This window comes from Cnephaeus nilssonii, assembly GCF_951640355.1.
Source record: "Cnephaeus nilssonii genome assembly, chromosome: 13".
Taxonomy (NCBI): Eukaryota; Metazoa; Chordata; class Mammalia; order Chiroptera; family Vespertilionidae; genus Cnephaeus; species Cnephaeus nilssonii.
In genome coordinates, this window is record NC_137084.1 from 32,530,987 (window position 1) to 32,556,087 (window position 25,101).

Genomic DNA, 25,101 nt, shown 5'->3' on the forward strand with positions numbered 1-25,101 from the left:
GGATATCTGGGAGCAAACTGTTTTAGGGAGAGAGCACAGCAAGTGCAAAGGCTCTGGGGCACGAGTCTCCTTGAGATGGGTGAGGAATAGCAAGGATGCCGGTGTCAGCCAGGAAGAGAGAGGGATGGAGCACATGAGGTGAGAGAGGTGGGGGCAGGGAGGGTGGGGCAGGGAGGCAGCTTCTGTAAGGCTGTGTGGGACACTGGTGAGGACATAGGTTTTATTTTGAGTCAGGACAGCACCCAGAGGGCACTGATGAGGCCAGCTAGGTGAGGCAAATGCACCCAGCAGAACTAGAATTATAAAGGCATGCTCCATTTATTGCAGTTAAACCATACCTTCATATTTACTGTTATTTATAGAGAAGGAGCAGGACTTTCTGAACGGTGTAACTGTTAGACTATTGTTAAAAGCAAAAACTCACCAATGACCTTTCTTTTTTGCTCTCCCTTTATAAAAATAGCTATTATGTTTTATAAAGATTATATAAATATATATGTATGAATAATGAAATAGAGCGAACAGCCTGAAATCACAGTGCCCTGCTGTCCACACTATCTTTATGAACTCATATTTAATCTATATATATATATAAAAGCCTAATATGCAAAGTGTCCCCTTGGGAGTTCAACTGGGAGACCGGGAGTTTGATCGCTCGCTATGATGTGTGCTGACCACCAGGGGGTGGCGCAGAACGAAGGAAGGCCCCGGCTAGTGGCTGGGGAAGGGAGGCCCCGGCCGGCAACCAGAAGGTCTCGACTGGCCCTGATTGCCAGCCAGGCCTAGGAACCCTACCCGTGAATGAATTTCATGCACCGGGCCTCTCGTTTTATGTAAGTGGGAATATATATAAATATATATATTATTATTATTCCCTGTGTGCCCCTACCACCACCACTGCCCCCCTGCATAACTAAAATTCATAAGGCTCAGATCAGGGGCATCCAAGATCTAACTCCATCCTCTCTTCCCATGCCTCTCTCTTTTCCATCTTCCTCCACTTCTTAGCACCCTTGCCAAAAACACATACTATAGGTGTACTGGTTAATAATGCGGATATTTTTCAATAGATGGAGTTACACATATGTTGATATATATGCAATTTGATATGTATGCTATTTGTTGTATTGACAATAAGCTTCAAAACTTCATATGTCCAATTTACTGAAGGTATTAACATCATAGATATTTTTACACTTAACAATGTTGAATTTTGTGCCCAAAAAAAAGAGCATTTGTGGGAAGTTATAATTCATTACTTTATTTTGAATTAAAGTGCTGCTGAATACTTCGGGAAGCTTATGGTGAACATGCTCCATCTCAAGATACTTGTGAACGCTGGTTTAAATGCTTTAAAAGTGATGATTTCGATGTGAAAGACAAAGAACATCAGGTCAACCGAAAAAGTTTGAAGACCAACAATTACAAGTATTACTAGATGAAGATGTGTGTCAAACTCAAAAACAACTTGCAGAAGATTAAACGTTGCTCAGCAAACAATTTCTGATCATTTACAAGCAATGGGAAAGATTTTAAAGGAAGGAAAATGGGTGCCACATCAACTGAACAAAAGACAAATGGAAAACCAAAAAGTCATCAGTAAAATGTTGCTTCAATGGCATGAAAGAAAGTCTTTTTTGGATCAAATAGTAACTGGCGATGAAAAGTGGATTTACTTTGAGAATCCCAAATGCACAAAATCATGGGTTGATCCAGGTCAACTATCAACATCGACTGCAAGGCCAAATCGCTTCGGAAAGAAGACAACGTTCTGCATATGGTGGGATCAGGAAGGTGTGGTGTATTGTGAGCTTCTAAAACCAGGTGAAACCGTTAGTACTGATCACTACCAACAACAAATAATCAATTTGAACCACACTTTGATTGTAAAGTGACCAGAATGTGCCAGAAGACACGGCAAAGAAATTTTGCTTCATGATGACACACCATCACACACTTCAAAACCAGTTAAAGAAACGTTAAAAGATCTTGCCTGGGAAGTATTAACCCACCCGCTGTATTCACCAGACCTTGCTCCTTCAGATTACCACTTGTTTCGATTGATGGAACATGCACTTTCTGAGCAGCATTTTAAAAACATACGAAGAAGTGGAAAATTGGGTCTTTGAATGGTTTGCCTCAAAACAAGAAAAATTCTATTGGGACAGTATCCACAAATTACCTGACAGATGGGGGAAATGTGTAGCTAGCGATGGACATTACTTTGAATAAAGCACTTTTGATGTTTCTCTTGAAATTATAGTGTTTTCTTTGATTACAAAACCCGCTATTATTAACTGGAAGTACACTCTGCACAATCAACTTCCCTATTTCCCAACCACACCACTCTCTTCTACAAAGCCCTGTGGCCTTGCACAGTTCTCTCCTACAGACCCTCCTTTCCTTCCTCTCTACCTAGCAAGCTCCTACTCACTCTTCAAAACCCAGCTCTAATGTTACTTTCTTTGAAAATCCAGAGCTCCCCAGCTACTCCCAAGGGCCTCATACCCCTTCATGCATCCTCCACTGAAGCACTAACAACTTTCTATCGTAATTGGTGTTTTTCTGAAACTTTCCAAGTCCTGTGAGGGACAATCCCTCGTATCTGGTTTATTGCCAGTGCCCTGCATATACCAGCTACTCAGTAAATATACTCCAGCAAATGAGTGTCAGAGTGCAGGCATGTAATGCTTTCCCCTGCAGAGGACTCCCTATGCCTCCACCACTCAGGCTACCCCAAGACCACAGGACTGAAAAGGGGAGACAGAAAATGGAAAAGCATATGATCATCATGTTCTAGAGATAGAGAACTGGGAGACCACCTGATCTTGGCGTTTTAAAAGGCAACAAATGAACTCATCACTCGCTCACTGGCATTCGCTCCATAAACACTTTGCAGTGGACATCTGTTGTTCTTGGCTTCCCAGCCTCCTTCCTCCTTCTTTCAGTAGCAAAGACACGTTACATTCAGCTGCCTCCTGGGGAGGCTTCCGCTTTTCCCTTCTCTTTGGGAAAGATCTCTCCTTCCAAATACAGGAACGCCCCCCCACACACACACACACTGCCCCGCCTCAGCCATAGTTGCTGGTTGAGCCATGGGTGGGCTCCCGAACCAAGCTGCACTCATCCAATTTCCTCTCCCCAAACTGTGAAACTTAAAACCAAGAGTCACAGAGACCAGAGCTGTTGAACGTGGGTCACATTCACAACAGCAGCTTCAGTGAGGGACTACACAGTACGTCCAAGAGTCCACTTCTATTGCTTCTAATAAAAAGAACTCTTTCTACAACACAAGTACACAAACAACTGAGCAGAGGTGAGTGCGTGCCATCCCTTAAAGAAAGGGTTTTCTGGAAATGCAAAGAAGGGAGCTGTCCCGACCAGTTGGAGGACAGGGGAAGGTGCCTGGAGAAGGTGGCTTCAGAGCCGGGGAGGGTTGGACACATGAAGAAGTGGGAGCATATTCCAGGGGGCAGACAACGGGACGATGGTCAGTTGGGCTGGCAAAGAGGGAGCAGTGAGAGGGAAAGCAGGAGAGGTGGCCAGGACCCTGATCTTAGAAGCTTTGAAAGCCAGAGTCAGGTTTATGCTGAAAGTTCTGAGATGCTATTGAAGGAGGACAGGGAAGGGCAACAGAGGCAGAGGCTAGTGGGGCTGAAAGACTGCTGCCTCGCAGCACCTGGCACCAAGGAAACCAGTCCTGGGGTGGGGTCTCAGCGCGTCTCCCTGTGGAAGAGCTCGGGGAGACATTCACACCCTCTTCCTTCTGGCCTGGGTGGGAAAGGGCCACGGAAGAGCCAGGAAGTGAGAAAGGGGAGCCACCAGAGGCCTGATTATATCCAAAACCCGAATTTCTGCCCCCCCCCCCTCCCTCCACTCCCAACTCCCTGGAGGCATGCCTGGTTCTCGCTCTCTAAGACACTTACAAAGTAGACAGGAAGTGGGATTTCAGATGCTGTGTTCATTAAAATCCTAATTGATTTATCACTCTGCTGGTCAGAGAAATGGGATGACAAAACTATGGATTTCTCAGTATCTGCGTATTTGTTCCTGTGAGCATCTGTTTGTGGATATGGACTCGTCTGGGTGAATGTCTGTATGATCTGTATGCCCAAGTCTGGGTGCCTGGGTGTGAGTCTGTGTATCTCTCGGACTCAGATGCGTGTGTGTTTACAGGCCTTGCATCAGATAAACCCGATTACAAACAGATGGAATGGGGTTTGAGCGTGGGCTGTACTTAGCGACTCAATTCCAGAGAAAAGCGTTGAGAAAGTGGAGGGGAAAGGTAGCTTTGCAGTGTAGAAACCTGGCACCACCTTAGCCAAGTGATCGAACTGAATCTCGCCACTTGATAAGCTTTGTTGATAGCACGTGCTCCTGATGCAATGTGTTGAGAAGGACACTTCACTTCTAAGGCATTATTCCCCAAAATACACAACCTCGGTCTCATCATGGGAAAGACATCAGGGACCCAAACTGAGGGACATTCTACAAGATTCATGATCAGGACTCCTCAAGGTGACCAGGGCCATCAAAAACAAGGGAGGAATGAGGCACTGTCATAGGCCAGAGGACATGACTGAGTGCAATAGGACGCCCAGGATGGAATCCTGAAAGAGAAAAGGACATTCATGGAAAACTAGTGGCATCTGAATAAAGTCTCGCATTTAGTTAATAGTGACGGACCAGTGCTGGTTCCTTGGTTGTGACAAATGTCCCTTGCTCGTATAAGACGTGAACCATCAGGGGAACTGGGTGTGGGGTGTGGGGGAACACTCTGTGCCACATTTGAAACTTTCTGTAAATCTAACACTATTTTCAAATTTTAAAAAAGTTTCTTTAAAAATATAGAGGGCTTGGGGGAGGAGGTGGAGTCTGGAGGATAGGCCTGAGGATGTCTCACTGCATTCCCCCAGAAAGAATTTCACTTCGTTTGCTTCTTACCCAGCCAGAAGCACAGGCTGAGACGGACTATCTCTCTGACTTCGTGTCACGTGCCCCGTGGATGGAAGACCTGGAGAAACCAAGCTCCAGTGCATGGGTAGGAGGGACCTGGCTATGGAGCAGGAGTGGAAGCTTCCTCAAGGAACCTGAAAGTGCCCGGCTGGCGTGCCTCAGTGTTTGAGGGTTGACCCATAAACCAGGAGGTCATGGTTCAATCCCCATCATGGCACATGCCCTGGTTGTGGACTCGATCTCCAGTGGCAGGGAGGGGGGCATGCAGGAGGTAGCTGATCAATGATTCTCTCTCATCATTGATGTTTCTATCTCTCTCTTCCTCTCTGAAATTAATTTAAGTATATATTAATCTGAAAGTGGTGAAAAGGGGGTCCCCAGGTGGGCCAACGAATAGAAGTTGTTCTCTAAGGAGAAAGAAACATGGCAAGCCTAGCTGGGTTCGTCTTCCAGTCGGCCCATTAGCTGCCCTGGAGCCCACCAGTGGCTGACCCCCAGGCAAGCCTCTTGGATCCGCACCTTCTGTGCTTGGCTGCCTCAGAGAGGCCTCCCTCTGGCAGAGTCAGGTGCTCACATTGGCTCATGATAACCCAGCTTTTTCCTTCATTACATGAACAGGCCTTGAACCAGAGCTTCCTTGGGACGGAACAGCCCATTGTGTAAGGGCCTTGAGCCCACAAGGAGCTTCGGCAGACCAAGGCTTCCCGTCAGTGTGCGGGGGTAGGAAGAGCTGGCTGTGCTCCCCATAATCTGTGGCCAAGGGCAGCCTCCTGCTGCTGCTGCTGCTGCCATTTATGTTTTCCTGTTTCGGAAATTTTTATTGAAATAACATATGTAAATAACAGTTAGTAAATCATAATCTCGAGTTGCAGCTCAATGAATTTTCATGAGGTCAACATACCCCTGTATCCAGGAGCCAGATAAAGAAACAGAATAGTACCAGATCCCAGAAGTCTCCCTGTGCCGCCGGCTGGTCACTCCCCAACCAGGACAACCAGTATCCTGACTTTTGACAGGATACCTTAGTCTTTTGAGTAGGATTCTTAACTTCTCTGAGTCTCAATGTATCCATCTATAAAACAGAGTAATTGAACTTTCCACACCAGGTTGACGGAATCATTAAATGGTGAATGTGAAGGGCCTAGAACAGTGCCTGGCACAAAGGAGATGCTCAAAAACCTTAGTTCTCTTTGCTGCCCTTTCCCATATGTAACACGTTAGCACCTATGATAATAACTATCATAGGGCTAGCATTTATTTAGCACACTCCACGTGGTGAGCACTGTGCTAAGTGCTTCACATGGATTATTTTATTTACTTCTCAGGACAACTCTCTGAGCTAGGTCCCATTGTTATCCCCATTTTTACAGATGAGGAAGCTGAGATGCAGAGAAGTAAAATCACCAGGTAGAAAGTAGTAGCCCTGCGATTGGAACCCTGGTCTCGCTGACTTGAGTCTGCTCTTCACCTCTATGCTTTGCTGCTTCCCTCTCTGCCCACCCCTCAAAAAAGGAAAATCGAGGGGCAGAGAGCAAGATGAGGCTGCCTTAACACAGGGAGACAGGAAGGACCATTTCCAAGCAAGCACTTCAGGGCAGCTTATGAGCAATAGGAAGACAAAGGGAAGCTGTGAGCCCGATTCTGCCTAAAATGCCACATGGCCCTAGTTGGTTTGCTCAGTGGTTAGAGCATGGGCCCATGGAATGAAGGGTCTCAGGTTCAATTCTGGTCAAGGGCACATACGTCAGTTGCAGGCTCGATCCCTGACCCCAGTCAGGGCACATGTGGGAGAAACATCTCACACTGATGTTTCTCTCTGTCTCTCCTCCTCCCTTCCACTCTCTCTAAAAAAAATAAATGGAAAAAATATCCTTGGGTGAGGATTAACAAAACAAAACAAAACAAAAAAAAATGGCGGGCAGACCAGGATCTGGGGCCCAGCAGTAATTACTGCTTTCAGGCCACACCCACTCCTGGCTGTCCAGTGGCAGGAGCCACTTCCAGGGTGACAGCCTCCGAAATGAGGACAGATGGTGCACACCTGTGGGGAAAGAGGAATCTGGTTTTCTTTAAGAATGAGCTTAAAATAACTTCTCTTTAGAGATCGTTAAACAGATACCTTCTCCTCCCCAATAGGAACCAAACACAGAGAAGATTAAATCGAGCCAACAAGTAAAGCCATTGATCCCTGCCTCCTCTCAACCCTACTCAGTGGCTAGTCCCCAGCTCCTGCAAGGTCCAAGGCCAACTCTGCCCAAGACACAGGAGGACATTAGGGACTTTGGCCCACCAGCAGGTGGAGGGAACAATAGATTGGCCGGTCAAGGCATCCCATCCCGCCTGACTTCTCCCAGCATGTTTTGCCCCCAAACTGCCCAAGTTACAGCTAAACCATTACAATAATAATATAGCCGTGTTTAGCTTTTTTAAAAAATGGAGATTAGGGTGGAAAGCAGTTCTGAAATCACAGGAAAAGGGAAAGTAGACAAAAGCCACCCATAATAATAACCAAGTTTTATTGGACTCTTACAGCACCCCCCAAGGCTGTGCACTCATCATGCATTATTTTATTTGCACAGTAACCTGGTTAAGTGCACACGGTTATTGTCTCCATTTTACAGGTGAAAATGTGGAGGTACAGGAGACTTACGTGACTGAAGAGAGCCAGCACTCCATGCAAACAGCCTGGTTCCAAAGACTGCACCTACCGACCACACCACCGAGTTTCTCCACCGGTCTCGCTCCTCCAGCAGACTTGGAGAGAGCCTCAATGACAAGCACTGTCTGATTTATCTCAGCATCACCAGCACTCAGCATGGAGTCTGACACATAGTAGGCAGCAATAAATATTTAATCGAATCAAGTAAACCAAAGACTGCCTGGGAAACATCAAACATCGTGTGAGCCTTGCTACAGCAGCTGCAAGTGTTTTCTGAACTTGCAGAGTGTTACTCAAGATGAGCATGACTGTCCTGGCCTGGCACATAGGAACCCCCAGAACTCACTCCCTCCTCTGTTCTGGAACTAGATTTCAGGATTTTCAGATTCTGTCTTTGGCTGTGATCTCAGGCAAAATATAGGTGAGTTCCCTGCACTGTGGTAAAAGTGTGAGAGATGGGCAAGTAACAGAAGACAATAATATAATTTTTGTTTTAAATAGAAATACTTGAAGCAGGTATCAGTAGAACCAGAGATGCCTTTTATACAAGTAACTAGAGGCCTGGTGCATGAAATTCATGCACTGGGGGGTGTCCCTCAGCCCAGCCTGCACCCTCTCCAATCTGAGACCCCTTGGGAGATGTCCGACTGCTGGTTTAGGCCTGATCCCACAGCCTAAACCAGCAGTCAGACATCCCTTTCATAATCTGGGACTGCTGGCTCCCAACCGCTCACCTGCCTGCCAACCTGATCACCCTTAACCACTACCCTGCCAGCATGATTGACACCTAACTGCTCCCCTGCCAGCCCAATTGCCCCCAACTGTCCTCCCCTGCCAGCCCAATTACCCCCAACTGCCCTCCCCTGCTGGCCCAGTAACTCCCAACTGCCCTCCCCTGCTGGCCCAGTCCCCCGCAACTGCCCTCCCCTGTAGGCCTGGTCGCCCCCAACTGCCCTCCCCTATCAGCCTGGTCACCCCCAACTGCCCTCCCCTGCCAGCCCAGTCACCCCTAACTGCCCTCCCCTGCCAGCCTGGTCACCCCCAACTGCCCTCCCCTGTCAGCCTGGTCGTCCCCAACTGCCCTACCCTGCCAGCCTGATCTCCTACCCTCCCCTGCCGGCCATCTTGTGGCAGCCATCTTTGACCACATGGGGGCAACCATCTTTTGTGATAGTGTGAGGGTCAATTTGCATATTACCTCTTTATTATATAGGATCTTCTAAACATTCCTATACTCAACTAAAGCAATGCTGTGGCTGGGCAGAGCTTGTACCCTTAGTAACCATTGTCCCAATTCTCAGAACTTAGACAGTTTTCTGGTGAGGTGAGGTATATTTCCTCAAGCCCAGGGGAAGAGGCTGAAGGGAGATCTGAGCTCTTCGGGAAAGTGTCTGCCCCACATGATACTGTAACAGACATATGATACTCTCAACCAGTTCAACCAGGTTTAAAACATTAAGCAGTGTCTCTCAGTCAATCCCTGATGCACCTGATTTCACGGAACACGTTTGATGCTAATTGTGTGCCAGGCCTTGTGCTGGTGATCATTGCCTGCCCTTGGAAAGCTCATGTGGTCCCAGAGAAGAGATGTAACCCAACCTCACCCTCATCCCAAAACAACAGCCAGAAGTCTCAAGTATTTCCAGGAGTCCCTAGAGTTCATCTCATGTATACCCACCCCCACACACACACCCAAAAAAAGACCAGTTCAGGCAGCCACAAAGTGGCATTGGACAACTGTCCTCCTTTCTCCCTTCAGCACCTCACACTGGGTATCACTCTAGCTGCCAGGCCCTGCCAGGCCCGCCCCACATAACCACCTTGCCTTCTGGGCAGTGCCATGCTGTCTGGACTCCACTAGACATCTCTGGCTGTCACAGTCACCATTTCACTTACATACACATTTGCTTAGAATAAGCATCCCTGACAAGCAGTGCTATGTGTGCTTATGATTATTGAAACTATTTAAATTAAAGAAGCTGCCTCTGTCTTCTCCCTTCCTCTCTGAAATCAATAAGAATTTATATTTTTTTTAATAAAAGACGCCCAGGTGGTGTGGCTCAGTGGTTGAGCATCGACCCATGAACCACGAGGTCAAAGTTTGATTCCCAGTCAGGACACATGCCTGGGTCGCAGGTTCGATCCCCAGTGTGGGACATGCAGGAGGCAGCCAATCAATGATTCTCTCTCATCATTGATGTTTCCATCTCTCTTTCCTCCCTTCCTCTCTGAAACCAATAAAATTCTATTTTTAAAAAAGAAAGCTGTATCCTCAGAGCTTAGTTACTTAAAAGTCAGAGAAATCGGAAAAAATTCTAGAAAGATGGCAGTGATGGCAGCATAGATAGTTAGTCTCTCCAAATCCCCACATAAGAACTGACAGAACCATTAGCTAACACTATCCAAACCCCGTGGATAATATTTTACAACAAAACTAGATGGTCAAATAGCCCCGCAAACCTCAAAATACAGGCAGGTGGGACAAGCCCCCTACAGCTGCAAGGCCTGCCTGGTGTCCTCTGTAGGAGAGGAAGAAGAGGGAAGCAAGAAGGTGGCATCTGATGCATGTGAGAACGGAGGACCCCAAAGCAGCCACCAGGTATTGACCGGGAAGCAGAGTAGGACAATTTGAGAACAGTAACTGAAACTCAGAGGAGGGCGGCCTCTCCGATGTCTGGTGAAAGCAAGACATCCTCTCAAAGCCGATCCAACCCTACAACCAAGTACCACACTGGGAAGAAACTTCTGGGGTTAGAATGGCAATGAGCAGGGCAGGGACGGCGGAGACAAAGGATGCTCAGGCCCTCGGTGCGAGGGGCGGAAGCAGCGCTGGGGGAACTCTCGGAAGGCACGCACCATATTTTTGAATCCTACGCAAAAACAAAACAAAAAAATGATGAAGCTCTGTGTATGTAGAGCAGCTTTCCTGAACCCTGCCTCCCTCTGAATGCTGGCGGTGATTGCGGTGACGCTGGAGAATAATTATGCCAGAATAATTAAAAAGATAAAATCAGCAGGACCCAGATACTGACTCATGTGGATAATGAATAACTGGAAATAAAGATGTGACGCGGGTTTTTTTACTTGAGTTGCTGAGTGAATTAGAAGAAACAAGTTTTGGAAAAACAGGAAGATGAGTCCGCTTTGAGTCCCACAGGTTAAGTCTAATGGGACTACTGTCTCCTCTTTTAAGGATGTCCAGTCCCTCTCACCGACTGGACCTCCCCCCAAAAACTGCATTCCCACAACTTCCAGGCACTCCCAGCATCCTCGCGGAATGTGCAGCCTTCATGCTTTCACAGTTCCCACCCTGAACATTCATTCATTCACTCAGTAAATACTTCCTTAGTGCCTACTATGTGCCCAAACCTGTTCTAGCTGCTTGGGATACATTACAAACAAACAAGTATAAAATCCCTGTCCCTATGAAGGGTACATTATAGCAAGGGAAAACAGACCATAATAAATTTAACAGTATATAGTATGTTACAAGCCAATAACTTCTATTAGAAAGTAGAATCAGGACCCAGCTGGCATGGCTCAGTAGTTGAGCATCGATCTATGAACCAGGAGGTCAATGGTTCAATTCTCGGTCAGGCCACATGCCTGGGTTGCAGGCTTGTGTGGAATATGCAGGAGGCAGCCGATCAATGATTCTCTCTCATCATTGATGTTTCTATCTTTCTCTCCCTCTCCTTTCCTCTCTAAAATCAACAAAAATATTTTTTTAAAAAATAGAGTCAGAACTTCTATGCATATATGCATACCCCATGAGACACAATAGTGAAGGCCTGGGGAGAGGTTAGGAGTGGGGTGGAGGGGTCAATGGGAGCAAAAAGGGGACAGCTGTAATGCTTTCAATAATAAAAATCCTTTTTTAAAAAAGTAGAGTCAGAATAAGTGGGGAAAAGATTGTCGATGTGGGAAGCAGGAAAGTAATGGCCACTTTAAATAAGTGGTCAGGGTGGGGCCTTTGGGAACGTAAGACTTAAGTAAACATGTCAAAGAGGTTAGAGAACCAACTAAGCCGAAATATGGACACGGACATTCCAGGCAGAGGGAACAGACAGGCAGAGGCCCTCGGCGGGAGTGCGCCTGGTTTGTTCGGGGAAACGGTATGGAGGGAAGTGGGCAAGAGTGCCGAGAGCAAGGGGAAGGTGAGAGGACGTGCACTCGGAGAAGGGACTCGGGCTAGGCCACGTAGGAAGCCACTGCAAGCACGCTGGGTTCCACACTGAACACACGGGAGAATTCTTTCTGAGTCATCTGATGTCACCAGATGGCAGCTGGGTCCACCTGACATCTCTCTTCAACCCAACCTGGAAGGCTCTCTGGAGAAGGGCTTTATAGAAACAACACAGGTTGTTTTAGAATGCCTTAACCTCTGATGGATGCAGTGAAGTATAAACTGTTTACTAAACAGTTAACTTGAGCGTAATTATTTATGCAACAAGCTATAAATAATTTACAGTGTGGTTAGGGCATTAAGTTCAGCCCCTCCTCACTAAGGCACTGAAGCCCCAGCCAGTTGTGACTAAAGGAAATGTCGCTTCTCTGAGTTTGTTCAAATCGTCCAGTGCTGTCAGGATGACCCTGCTTCTGATCCACCTCCGAACCCCACACTGAGCTGCCTCGGCCCGGGCCTCTGTGCATCGGGGCTTCCGTGTGAGGAGCAGACCATTCTCCAGGCCTCACTCCGAGTTCACACTTCAAGTGCAGAGCCTCCCCAGGGTCTGGTGTTGGACAGCTCACAGCAGTCCTGCTCCCAACCGGCTGCGGATCCATCTGTGCAGCACCGGAGCCAGAGAACCAGGAAGGAGGCTTTCTCTCCTTCCACGGATTCTGCAAAAAGCCTCCTGCATCCACCTGTTACCCTGGGGTTGGCCTCTTTCCCTCTGTGATCCCATGTTCTCGGCCATCTCCTGCACCGACCCTCTGCTCCAAGCTGTAGCACTAGAGTTTCCTGATTGTTCCCCAGAAATCCCCAACCTAACACCGTAGTGGGTTGATCCCACATTTCCGATATCCCCAGGAATGCTGGGGAAGGGGCAATGGGGCCCACCGTACACCAGGAGTCATTTGTGAAGGGGCATGAATAATGTCACTTTGCCCTATCCATTTCTCCAGGTTGTGGCCTTCCATCAATCTACAGAAGGGTTTGAAGGTTAAGGAAGAGGTTCGACCACTCTGAAAACCCATTCAAAAAAATCTAGCTCATTTCCAAGCTTGCTGTAAAGAAAACATTATTGAGTACTTTTCTGTATGCCGGGCACATATCAAGTGCTTGCATATACAATATCTACTTTGTATTCACAGCAAGACTTTTTATTATCCTCATTTTACAGAGAAGGAAAAGAACGGAGGCTCAGAGAGGTGCCTCTGGCTAATCAATGGCAGAGCCCAGACTTCAATCCAGGTCTGCCTGGCTCCAAAGCCCTGGCCGCCTCCGCAGTCTGTCCGGCACCCTGAGACAGCGGGCTGTTATTTGTTTCAGAAAGTTAAGAAACATGAAGTTAGTTCAGGTAACTTTCCAGCCCAATGAGCCAGTGTGTGCATTTGACAACCGCCTCCTCTCCATGACTCAGAGCTCATCATCTCACGCTGTCGAACACTGGCATTTCAGATGCCCTCAGAGAGCGCGGGGGCGCTCTGAACATTTCCTGGCCTCTATTAGCTCAGCAGCAACTCATTTTCAACATCTAAAAAGGATACACTTGTGCGTTGCCAATGTACGCATGAGAGTCAGCATGACGATGCTAGCAGCAAGGACACCTGAGGCGGAAGCAGCATCCGGTCCCCCTCCCACTGCTACCCCTCGCTAACTGTGCATTCTACAGGATGCTTGCCCGCTCTGAGCCCCAGTCCCTGACCTGCCTGCTCCCTCATTTCCAACCACTGTGCCAGCCACGGTTTCAGTCCCTCTGCTGTGACCTCCAGCCTCCAGACTTTGCACAAACGGACCCCCCTCACTCTCCATCTCCCCTTCACCTTGCTGATGCCTGTGCATCCTCGAAATCCCAGCCTAAATGTCTCCTCTGAAGCAGGTTTCTCTGACATGAACTTATGTCCCATGTTCCACACATGTCTGCAATACCCTGTCTTTCCCCCATCAGGAGACCAGTTTCAAGTGTTTAACTCCTTGATTAACATCTGCTGTGTCCACTAGACTACAAGCAGAGGAGGGCTTGTATCTGCCATGTCCTTCCTACATGCCACCTCTAGCACCTCTAGCTCAGTGTCTATTTATAAAACTGAATTAAGTATCAAACGGGAAGGACAAGAATCTATACAGTTGTACAGTCTGTCTCATTGGGTTGTGTGAGGGTCAAGGAAAAGAAATCCATAATCATTACTGCTAACATTTACTGAGGCTGGGCCCTGTGCCAGCAATCATGTGGTCGGCTTCATGTATATTATCTCATTTAGCTTTCACAACGACCCTGTGAGGAGGGGCCTCGTAGTATCTCACTTTTAGAGATGAGGAAACGGAAGCTTGGAGATCACCTAGCTTGTGAGTAGCCAAGTTTGGCTCTGAACCCAGCCCATCGGGCTCTGGACCCCATGTCCTTCATGTTACTCCAAGTGCTCTGTCCAAATGGCATGCTAGTACTGCCAGGTGAAATTATAACTGCATTCTCACAGGCACTAAGTCAGCCTCAGCTGCCCTCAACCTTCATGGCTAAACAAGGGGCCTGGTGTGTAAACTAAAAGGGTTTGGCTTTGTCTTTCCCATTCTGTTCTCCTCCTTACTTTAAGGAGAATTCTTTTCATTTGCTGCAGTGAAACATTTAGGAGAAGTCACAGATCTAATATGCTAGTTGCCATCCTGATACCCCCGTGTGGTTCTAGAAAATGCAGGTGAGAATACAGAAGCCACCACTAGAGGGAGGCCAAGAGCCAATCTACCCAGTCTGCAGGGCTGCGGAGCCTCATCAGCCTCCAGGCCCCACCACTTGGACCCCTCTCCTCCACCACACGCTCGCTCTATCCCCAAGCCTCAGGCCCTGACCAAGGGTTCTCTACCCCCAGTTGTGGGAAGACTCATCATGCTGGGCCCTCCAGAAGGGCTCCCAGACCCAGTGAGAAAGACGATTATTACCCCCATTTACAGACCCGGAGACTTCTGTGGGGAGAGGTCACATGGTGAGTAAGTGGTGGGGCCATCACTCAAACTCAGTCTCTGGAGTCCGGCGTCTCTGCTCTTATCAACTGACCGCCGCAGGGCCATGGGCCACCGCAAAGCTGTGAGCAGGAGCCCAGGATCCTAGCAAACAGGGCCTGACTTCGCCTGGGAATGTGTACACAAAGGAAATGACATTTGCCCGGTTCTTAGAGGAGGGGAGTTGGCCAGGATGACAAGGACAAAACGATTTCCACATAAATGTGAAAAGGCCTTGAGGTATAAAAATAGCAATACCACAAGAAGTCTCATTGGACTCAAGCAAGCGTCGGGGGCCCGTGAGGGAGGGGCCAGGAAGGGGCCTAAAGGGAAAAACAGGGACCCATGGATCAAAGACCTTGACATGATTCGGAATTTGAACGTAACCCTGGAGGCAGTTTGGAGGCACGGAAAACATCTTAGAGCAGGGCAGTGACAGAACTATGCAGAGAGTTAGTAGAAAATGAAAAATGAACCAGAGCAGATAGGAGGGTGGCCTGCTGGGAGGTGACGGTTATAAAACAAAGAGAGGACAGAAGCCGGAACGAGGGCAGTGACGTGGGAGAGGAAAAGCAGATGACCTGGGAGGGACATGAGAAGACGTGAGGGTGAGCAGAAGGAAAGCGTAAGGCTGGCCCTTGGGTTTCTGCTCTGGGTGAAGGCACTGCCCTGGCCGAGACAGGAAGCCCACCCAGGGAGGAGCTGGGGCTTCATTTTGCTTGGTTGCAGGGTGAGGAGCCATGACAAGTGGGATATACGAGGTCACAGCAGAAGGGGCCAGGCCCTGCAGAGAGGTCCATCAAAGAGGCCCCAAACTTTCCCGGAGAAGGAGGGGACCAGGCCTGGTGAGCCCCGCTTGGCCCCACCACTCGCCAGTCCACTCCCTGACTCAGTCACCATGCCGCCACATAATGAGCTGCTCTTCTCAATTTGAGAGTCTAGGGACTGAGGCTCATTAAGGTTTGGCCCGTGTTCGTGTTGAGCATCCCGTAATTGCATAGCTTGCCTGACTCTGTCATTAGCTTTCTGGTCCTCTGGGTTCCACCTCTTCTATCGGATTTGTTGATTAACCCTAATATATAAAGTCTGGTTAAACTGGGCAGCTCCTGCTGTGCAGTGGGGGCTGCTTGCTGTCCCTGCACCTCGCAACTCCCAGTGGTTCAATTGTCTTAAGCAATGAACTTCAAGGTGCCATCTCACTGTGCATGAAATCTTTCCTTTGCGAGTACAGTCGACTGCTCTGATTACTCACACAGAGGAAGGAAACTGAAAATTGAGGTCAAAGCAGATGGACTGGCAATGAATCACATTCCCTTGGTGGAGCCGTAGGGTCTCCAGCCAAAGAGCTGGAGGGGCCAGGGGCCGGGACCGGGTTGAATTTCCTCTGTCTCCACAGTGAACTAGAATCTGAGCCTGATGCTATAAACATTGCCCCCACGCCTGGGACCAGGGAGGGGATCCCAGAGTGGGGCTCCTGTGAGGTACTCAGCAGAACCCCTGAGATAAGCAAATGCCTAATCCCCGAGTAACCCCACTCCTTGCTCTCTGATGGCAGCTTTCCTGGAACATCTGGAAGGAGGTGACCAAGCCTCAAAACCTGGGCTTTCTGGAGTTTGGCAGATTCTAAACACAAAGCCAGATGTGACCACAATCATCTCCACATACCAGGCTACTGGTCAGATGCATTTTTTTAAGCTGGATTTATTCAGGGTGGAGTTGGTGTAAGAGAAGGGAGTGGCATAGTAACAGACCAAGAAATTGCAGTATGCAACAATGGGCTCCCTAAAATATTTCTAAAGTCAGAGGGAATTAACTGCCCACACAGCAAGCAGAGGATTATCAACAATAGAGTACCTCTGTGTATCAAGCATTCTCTCCTTTAGCCCTTATAGCTGTTAGATGGTTGGAGATTACCATCCCATTTTACAGATTTAAAAACTGAGGCTTAGAAACATTATATAAGTTGTCCAAAACTCACTGCCAATAGTGACAATAAAAGTAGTTATTGAATGCTTATTACATACTAGGCACTGTGTTAAGGGCTTGATTCAATCTTAATTATTCACTTAACCTTCAAAACAATTCCGCGAGCCTCACATAACTGAGATTTGGTAGGTTAAATGACTTGACCAAGGTCATTCAGTGGATAAGTAGAAATAAGAACCTAGGAGGTCTTGCCCTAACTGGATAGAGCGTCGGCCTTCGGACTCAAGGGTCCCAGGTTCGATTCTGGTCAAGAGCATGTACCTTGGTTGCGGGCACATCCCCAGTAGGGAGTGTGCAGGAGGCAGCTGATCGATGTTTCTCTCTCATCAATGTTTCGAACTCTCTATCACTCTCCCTTCCTCTCTGTAAAAAAATCATTAAAATATATTAAAAAAAAAAAAACAAAAAAAACCTAGGAGGTCTAAGACCAGAGCTTGCTCTTGACTATCATACTAGGCTCTCTGATTTCTTTGGCAATTTAGGTGCTATTCTCACCTTCAAATCCATAGCCAGAGCTCTTTCTACTATGCTAGACCACCCTATGTGACATATCAATGCCCATTTAAAACTTGTGATCATTTAGACCAGCGGTCGCCAACCTTTCGGACCTCATGGGCCACCAGTGGTCCACAGACCACCGGGTGGCGACCGCTGATTTAGACTACGGTATACCTAGTCATTTTTCAAACCCTTGTCTCATTTCTTTCTGGGAGAGAATTGTTTATACATTGTTTCAAGTCAAGACAAAACTTGTCAGATGCCTGTGGCCCCATCCACATCTGACAAGTTTGTGCCAGAAGTGCCAGAGCAGGGAGCCCGGAAGACCATGCACACAAGGTGGGAAGTAACCCTCTCAGGACTCCAGCTGAGAGTTCTCCCCACGCCCTCACTGGCCTTGCTCTGCCTCTGCTTCTGTCCTTAGATTGCCACCTTCATTCATCAAATCCCATCACTGGGGGAAGGTTATAGTGCCTCATCCTTCAGATGCCAAAGGGAACACTATTTTCCAATTCAACAGACCCATACCTTGCCCCCCAACCCCCCCCCCCCCCGCCCCCCGCCAGCTGCTGGTACCAGTTCATCACCCCCAGCTAATCTTGCTGGCCTGGCATCCAGTGTTCCCCCAAATGTTGGAGGTCAATAGTTTATGGAAAGCTATGCCTACACTCTTGTTGATTCGTTTTAGTCTTTTTTCACTTAAAATGGACTTCAATTGTTCCTTCAAAATCTAGAGTTTGGATGTCTCTGCCTCACTCTATTGCACCTACTGTGTGAAGTGGTGAATTCTCTGTAAGGGAACACTCTACTATGCTGAGAACACTTTGTAATGGCCCCCAACCCTTACTAGGCACCCCAGTGTGTCAGGTACTGGGCTACGTTGCTGGGATTACAGAGGGAAGATGATGAAAACATGTTCTCCGAGAAGGCAGGACCTTGTAATGCAAATGACATGTTCCCTCCCCCAAGCACAGCACCTGGTACACCATAGGCACTGGATACTATTTACTGAATGAATGACTGCAAATAAGCAATTGTGGCTCACTGTCCTTCACATGGCATTTGGAGGTAAGCACAACCAATTTTGGAAGCACAGAGAATGGAGGCTTAGCCCAAGCTAGACTCTCTGAGAAAGCTCCCCAGGCCAGAACGGAAGGATGCCTCAAGTTCACCAGCGGAAGAAGCAGAGGGTTCCCACAGAAGAAACAAATAGCATGTGCAAATGAGTGATGGCATCAGACCACACGCTGAGAAAATGGCAAGTTGCTAAGTATAGTCAGAGGGGTGAAGATGAAGTCAAAAGCAAGGACTTGAAATCACGAAGCATGTGGGAGTGCTGGGATTTATAGATTTATCTGTTTTGTATCCCAACAAAGTAGGGCAACCTATTCCTCCCCCTAGAACACTTCTCCTGAATATACCAAAAGCTTCCATAAAACCTGAACTGGACACAGCCTCAGAATCTGGAAGGGACTCCCAAGCCGGTAGGTCTTACAACTTCCATGCCAGCTACAAGGCAAACCCTAGACCTCTGTGCATGTCATAGGAAGGAATAGAAGACCTCATTTTGGTCAATGGGATTGCTTTCCCAGCCCTGAGGCATTGAAGTGGAATGTTGTTGTTTTTTCCAGAAAAGGGAACAGACTACCCAAAACTCACTCACAGACTTCTAGAATAGTAAAGGCTGGAAGGGTCCCTGGGGAAACTTGTCTCCTCCTCATCCTCACACAAAGAAATTAACCCTCAGAGAGTGGGGCCGTTGAGCGGGGGGTGAGGGTGGGGGGGCGGGGGGGGGGAGGATTGGCCTGATGACACACAGCAGGTAAATAAAAAGCAGGGCCAGGAAGGAAGGGAGGGAGGGAGGGAGGGAGGGAGTCTTTGCCTCTTAGTCTCTGCTCCCCACTGCATTCTGTTCTTCAGCAACAGACTGCATAATAAAACTGCAGCCTTTTTTCCAGTGAATTTAAAACTAAAGACTGAAAATATTTCTGAATTACTATTCTTTAGAAGGGAAAAAAATGTCTCTCCAGCTCTCTGACTCCATCAAGCAATTAAACCTTTGGCTTTCACTCAGAAAGAGTATTTAAATTAATGAAGATAAAACGCTAGCTTACTCTTTCCCTCTAAGCAGCAGTTTTCTACCAAAAAGAATGAGAACGGCTTGCTGGAAGTAGGGATATTTTGGAGAAAGAAACAAAATCCAAGCTAATTCTCACAGTCACCTGAGACCCATCAGCCATGTGTCCTTCATTCATCAAACATTTATTAAACACTTATTCATTCAACCACTTACTGAGCTCCTACTGTGTGTATTCTAATGCTCACAGGAGTACAAATATGAATCAGAAATGAATTCAGCCCTCAGGACATTTATCACTGAGTAGGAAAGATGATATTTACATAAATCATTATTGTACTACCCAGGTCCTGGCCTAAAGTTCTTAGCCCAAAGTAAATCTCATTTGAATGAATGAGTGGATGAATGAAATGGTATCTGTTACAGATCATTGCTAATGAGAATTACTCTGGGGCTTGGACACAGAGCTTCTAGGACTTACTGGAGGCTGGGTGGGAGAATGAGCTTTAAGAAACAGCCCAGAGAAGGCAGGACTCCACAATGGGCAGGAGGAAGCCTGAAGAGCATTTTGGCAGCTCTATTCCCTTCTCTGGGCCTCAGTTTCCCCATCTTGTCATGAAGGGATGACACAGATGAGCTCTGAGGCATGTCCAACAACAATGTTCCATGCTTCTATGATCCCAGTTCCCAGCACTGTATTGAACTTAAATCTAACCTCTCTTCTTAAAAATAACTGTTGAATCACTGTCCCTCTGCCTTCACCAGGTCACGCCCTTTGTCTCTGTGGATTTCCCTTGGGAGATGTTGAGAAGGGAGGGAATTTGATTCTAACTTTGATTGGCCTTCCTGTTGGTTTAAACAACAGAAAAATATCCAATTATCCCATTGACAATTACAGTCTGCACATTTCACCGCAGGCCCAGAAATCAGCCCAGCAGCAGAAAACCAGCCACAGACCAGGGGCACACACATGCAAGCCATTATCTACTTGGAGACAGGCTGGCCTGCGAAGGTCCCCACTGGCTCAGGAAGCTGGAGGGCTCCTCGCCAGCAGGCCAGTGGTGACCCAGCAGTTGCACTCCCCCGTCCCGGCTCATCTCAGACAGTGAGGGGTCCCAAATGAAAGAACCAAGTTGTACACTGGCTACATATCCAGGCCTCATCAGGTCAAGAGATAAGTCAAGTGAGTTCCATAGGAAGGGATCGTGCCCTATTTGGTTAACAATATAAGCAATGCACAAGGCATGTGATCTGCACTTAATACATTACTAGTATTTATAGGAAAAATTTAGTTGAAGGCTAATGAATAAAGGAGTGAACAATTTGCTTGTGTAATGCTCCCAGGAATACTGTGGAAAAGAGACTGGATCGAGGATGGGCCAGTGCTCAGGCTCAAGCTCCCTCTGGGAGCATGTATCAAGCTCTGCTCCTTCCCAGCTCTGTCCTTGGCAAGTCACTTCACTGCTTCCAGCCTCAGTTTCCTCATGAGGTGAATGTTGTACGTGCCACTCTGATTCCTCTTTAAGAAAGGACTTGTTGTCTCTAGCTGCTGGGAGTATCATTAGCAAACAGCCTCCAGCTAGACACATAGCAGCCACAGTCTCCTGCTCTCCAGAGAGCTGATCTCCTGCCCTGTTCACTGCCACTCATAAATTCTTGACTCTCCAGGGAGGTATTTGGACCTGCGCTGGCAAGGTTTCCACTACTGAGGGATGGAGGGAGGGATAGTTTCTGTCACCAGGACGGCTGGTGAAGTGTGGGTTGTGCACTGCCAAGCACCCTGCACCCTAGAGAGACCTTCCTTCTTGAACCCCAGTACTTACGCAAACTTTTAAAGTAACGATCATGCCACCCTGTTATAGAAGATGAAACTGGTGCTTACATGGCTTTAGGGCCAGCCAAGGGCACACAGCTGGTAGGAAGCAAAGCTGGGAGGTGAGCCCAAGTCCAATTCCAAGGCCTATAAGCTGTCGCCACTTAGGCCCACATTAAAATTTCCAAGAGCAGGGTTTTGTACTTTGGCTTCCTTATTTTATTGCTTTTAAATATGAAAGTTCCCCAGGAGATTCAGATACAGTCAGTGTTATAAAGCCTGTCACATCCCCTCCTAACACCCATGTCAGTTCAGCATAGGATCCCAAGCCCTGGACAGGGATGCTGTTGCTCCTCGCCCTCTACTCTCACCCAGGAGCCTGCACCTAGAAAAGCCCTTTTGATGCTATCTACACTAATAAAAGAATAAGATGCAAATTGACCGTACCTTCGTGACACCCACCAGCCAATCAGGAGTGAATATGCAAATTAACCCAACAAAGGTGGCAGGTTAATTTGCATACACAGGCGCCAAGCAGCCGGGGGCAGGGCAGGACGCTTGCGTTCCACAGTGCCCCAGCTGCTCCAGGCCTCTGGGCAGTGTGGGAAGGTGGAAAGGCAGTGCCAGCAGCCAGGGGAAGGAAGGCCCATTCTTGCACGAATCTTCATGCATCAGGCCTCTAGTTTACTTATAAGGGTCTCAAAAACAAAAGCCTGACCCATATGATTCACCCAGGCTGCTGGATGGTCCCACACAACTTCGCAGCATTTGTTTATTTTGTATATTGAGGTGAACATTGGCACCACAGAGTGAAATTGAGTTTCAGTGGAACGCAACAGAAAGAAGCCAATTATCTAACATGAATTATTTATCTGGGCACAATAATCATGGTGTTGTTCCCCATGACAGAGGCCTCCGCAACTTGGAACAAGAGGAAAGAAGAGGTGGCTGCTATTGTCTGCCCCCAGTGCAGCCTCAGATTCAATGCATTAACCCCTCCCACATCCTGTAAATACACATGAGTCTTCTCTGTGATTGTGGCCTATGCACCTGCCCCCAGAACACACATGATTGATATGTTGGTAGGCACAGGGATTGTATTCCCCCAGTGTTCTGGGAAAGCCTGCCAATTTCAGGCTGTGGCTATATTAGAGGAAATAATATCTTCTCTTTGCAGCCCACCCTGTGAGGATGAAGACATTCTAAAAAAGCATTTTCTCAGGTTGCAATGCTTGTGGCCAGCCAGAACTCATGAAGTCATCTTAGTCGAGAGTTTTCCTGTCAAGGTATCTGCTATATAATATCAACTAGAAGCCCTATCCTGCCTCTAAAAGTATATAGTATTCCCCCCTTATCTGCAGGGATACATTCCAAGGCCCCCAGTGGGTGCCTGAAACCGTGAATAATAGCACCAAACCCTAGGCATACTGTTGTTGTTTTTCCCCTATGCATACATACCTATGGTAAAGTTTAATTTATAATTTAGGCACAGTAAGAGATTAACAACAATAACTAATAATAAAATAGAACAATATACTGTAATGAAAGTTATGTGAATGTGGTCTCTCAAAATATCTTATTGCCCTGACCTCACCCTTCCCTTGGTGATGTGAGATGATAAAATGCCTATGTGATGAGATGAAATGAGGTGAATGAATGACGGAGGCATTGACATGGCCTTAGGCTAAGAGTAACCTTCTGATGATACATAACAAGCACTATCTGGCTTCTCTTTGGCAGGTTGAAATTGCCAGCATCACTACTCTTTCGCTTTAAAATAACTTTTAAAGTGACTATTAAAATAAGTTGCTGGAACACAAGCACCGCAGGAGGCAATCTGATAACTGAGACAGCTTCTTAGTGACTAATAGGCAGGTAGCGTCTCCAGCCAGGACAAAGGGATGACTCATGTCCCAGGCGAGACTGAGGAAGACAGCACAAGATTTAATCACGATACTCGGAACATCACACAATTTAAAACTTATGAATTGTTTATTTCTGAAACTTTCCATTTAATATTTTCAGATCTCGGAAGACCACGGGTAAATGAAATCTAATTTCTAAATCATTTTTGTGTGATTTAATTTCCTTTTATCCTTATAACTTCTGGGGAGGTTGGAAGTGAGAAAGAGATATCAGTGGTTCCCAGAGGCTTGGAAGGGCGCCAGGAGCTGATCTACCTTGGCCCACGTGCCCTCCTCCGGGGAGCGATTCCTCTTCTGAGGACGTTGACATTGATGGAGCAGCTCCCATGTCAGGCAGGTGCTTTATGCAAATTATCCTAAACTCTCATAACAACCCGATGATGTAAGCATAAATATCTCCCTTTCATAGATGAAGAAACTAAAGCCCAAGGTTACAGCTAATAAGTAACAGAACCAAGAATCAAGTTGAGACTCTCCCAACTCCTAATCACTGTCCTAACGGCCCTGTGAGGACAGCTTCCTCACCCTCCCATAAGCTCTGATCTGACCATCCCGGGACCCAGCAGGCTCTGTGGAGGTGTCCCAAAGTACTACTGTCAGAGCTGATACCGCCCGTCTGGCTCCATAGGCATGGACCTCCCACCTGGTTGGCACTGGAGCTGTAAAACTAAGAGTCTGCTTCATCTACATCAGTTCCACTTTCTCCTGGCTTACAATATTAGGCTGCTGAGAGTGTCTGTCTGTGATTGCTTATTTTCTCAGTGAGGTCACTTGCTAAGAGAGATCAGAGGAGGGATTTCTGGAAGAACTCCCCAAGATCACCTACATAAGGAACCACAGAGGGCCTCTGAGATACAGCAGGCCCTCATTAAACCATAGCTCCCCCGGTGTAGCTCTCTCTGTATGACGGACACTTATTTATATTAACTCATTTAATCCACACATCAACCCTATGAAGTAGTACTATTATCTCCCCATTTGACACATGAGGGAACCAAGATACTGAGAAGGCACCTCTGGGGCCATGAGTCTCTCCTTTCCCTAACTTCATCATCTGGGCTTTACCTGTTCAGTGCATTCTTCCCTCCATCACCCCCCTGCCCCTCTACTGCCCAACTCAGGGCAACAGTCATTTCCCAAGGACCAGCTCTGAGCTCACTTCTCTCCCTGGAGCTCTGGGGGAAAGAGGAGACACTTAAAGGTAGACTGACCCTTCAAAGAGGCTCAGAGAGGACCGTCACGAACCCTGAGGGCCCCCAGTGACTCCAGCCTCCTGGCCTAGGAAGGATCAGGAACCTCCTCTGGGGTCCCCTATCTTAGCAGCACACCCCACTTGATTCTTTGCTTCACTGCCTGCCTGGATCTTAGACTGTAGCTCCTTGGGAGATAGGATGTGCCTGACTCCTTCATGCCCCAGGGCGCAGTTCCATGCATATCTGCTGAGTGAACCTGGTATCCCCAACACCTTGTCCTGAGCTTCCTCCCCAGGATGGTGCATGGAGAGGGCACCATCTGCGGTCTTGGGACCCAGGTCGGGCCCTGAGAGTCAGCTGTGGGACTTACCGCTGACCCGGGAGGGTGATGGAGTCCACCTGGCGGCCTCCAGGCAGCGCCATCATGTTGATCCCAATCTGAAGCAAAGCCTGCCCGCAGCGGTCGGGACCCTGGAAAGAGAAGGGAGGATGGGGTCAATGAGGGCCCCGAGAGAGGAGACCCAATTACTTTCTCTCCCAGATCCTGGCCACAAGGAGTCAAGGCAGGTGTGGAGGAAGACCCCCTAGCCCTCCTCTGCTTTTTGAACCAGTTTATGCTCTGCTGTCCTCACACAAGTAATACAAGACACTGATCTTGGTTCTAAGTCCCTAGCCCACTATGAACTTCCGCAATCTTTTATCCCATTGTCAAATATGTGCCTGACCCATTTTGCTTTGTACCAAATATTGGACCACAGGGACCAGCAAACATAACAGGAGGAAAACTTATACTTAAGTCTATGGTTTATCTGAAATGCACATTTAACTGGGCATC

At 47.7% G+C, this 25,101-nt stretch overlaps 1 protein-coding gene across 3 annotated transcripts in view; it reads right to left on the reverse strand.

The window, feature by feature from the left end:
* The window catches only part of INSC (INSC spindle orientation adaptor protein), a gene marked incomplete at its 5' end in the record, with an annotated part of 92,671 nt that extends 67,964 nt beyond the window's left edge, over nt 1–24,707 (reverse strand). For 2 of the 3 annotated variants that reach the window (XM_079789415.1, XM_079789414.1), the window contains one exon: nt 24,637–24,692. In XM_079789415.1, the coding sequence (XP_079645541.1) occupies nt 24,637–24,692 (56 nt within the window). Of the gene's footprint in view, nt 1–24,636 lie in introns of all 3 variants that reach the window. The other variant, XM_079789416.1, reaches the window with a different exon arrangement.
* Nucleotides 24,708–25,101: the final 394 nt, after the last annotated feature.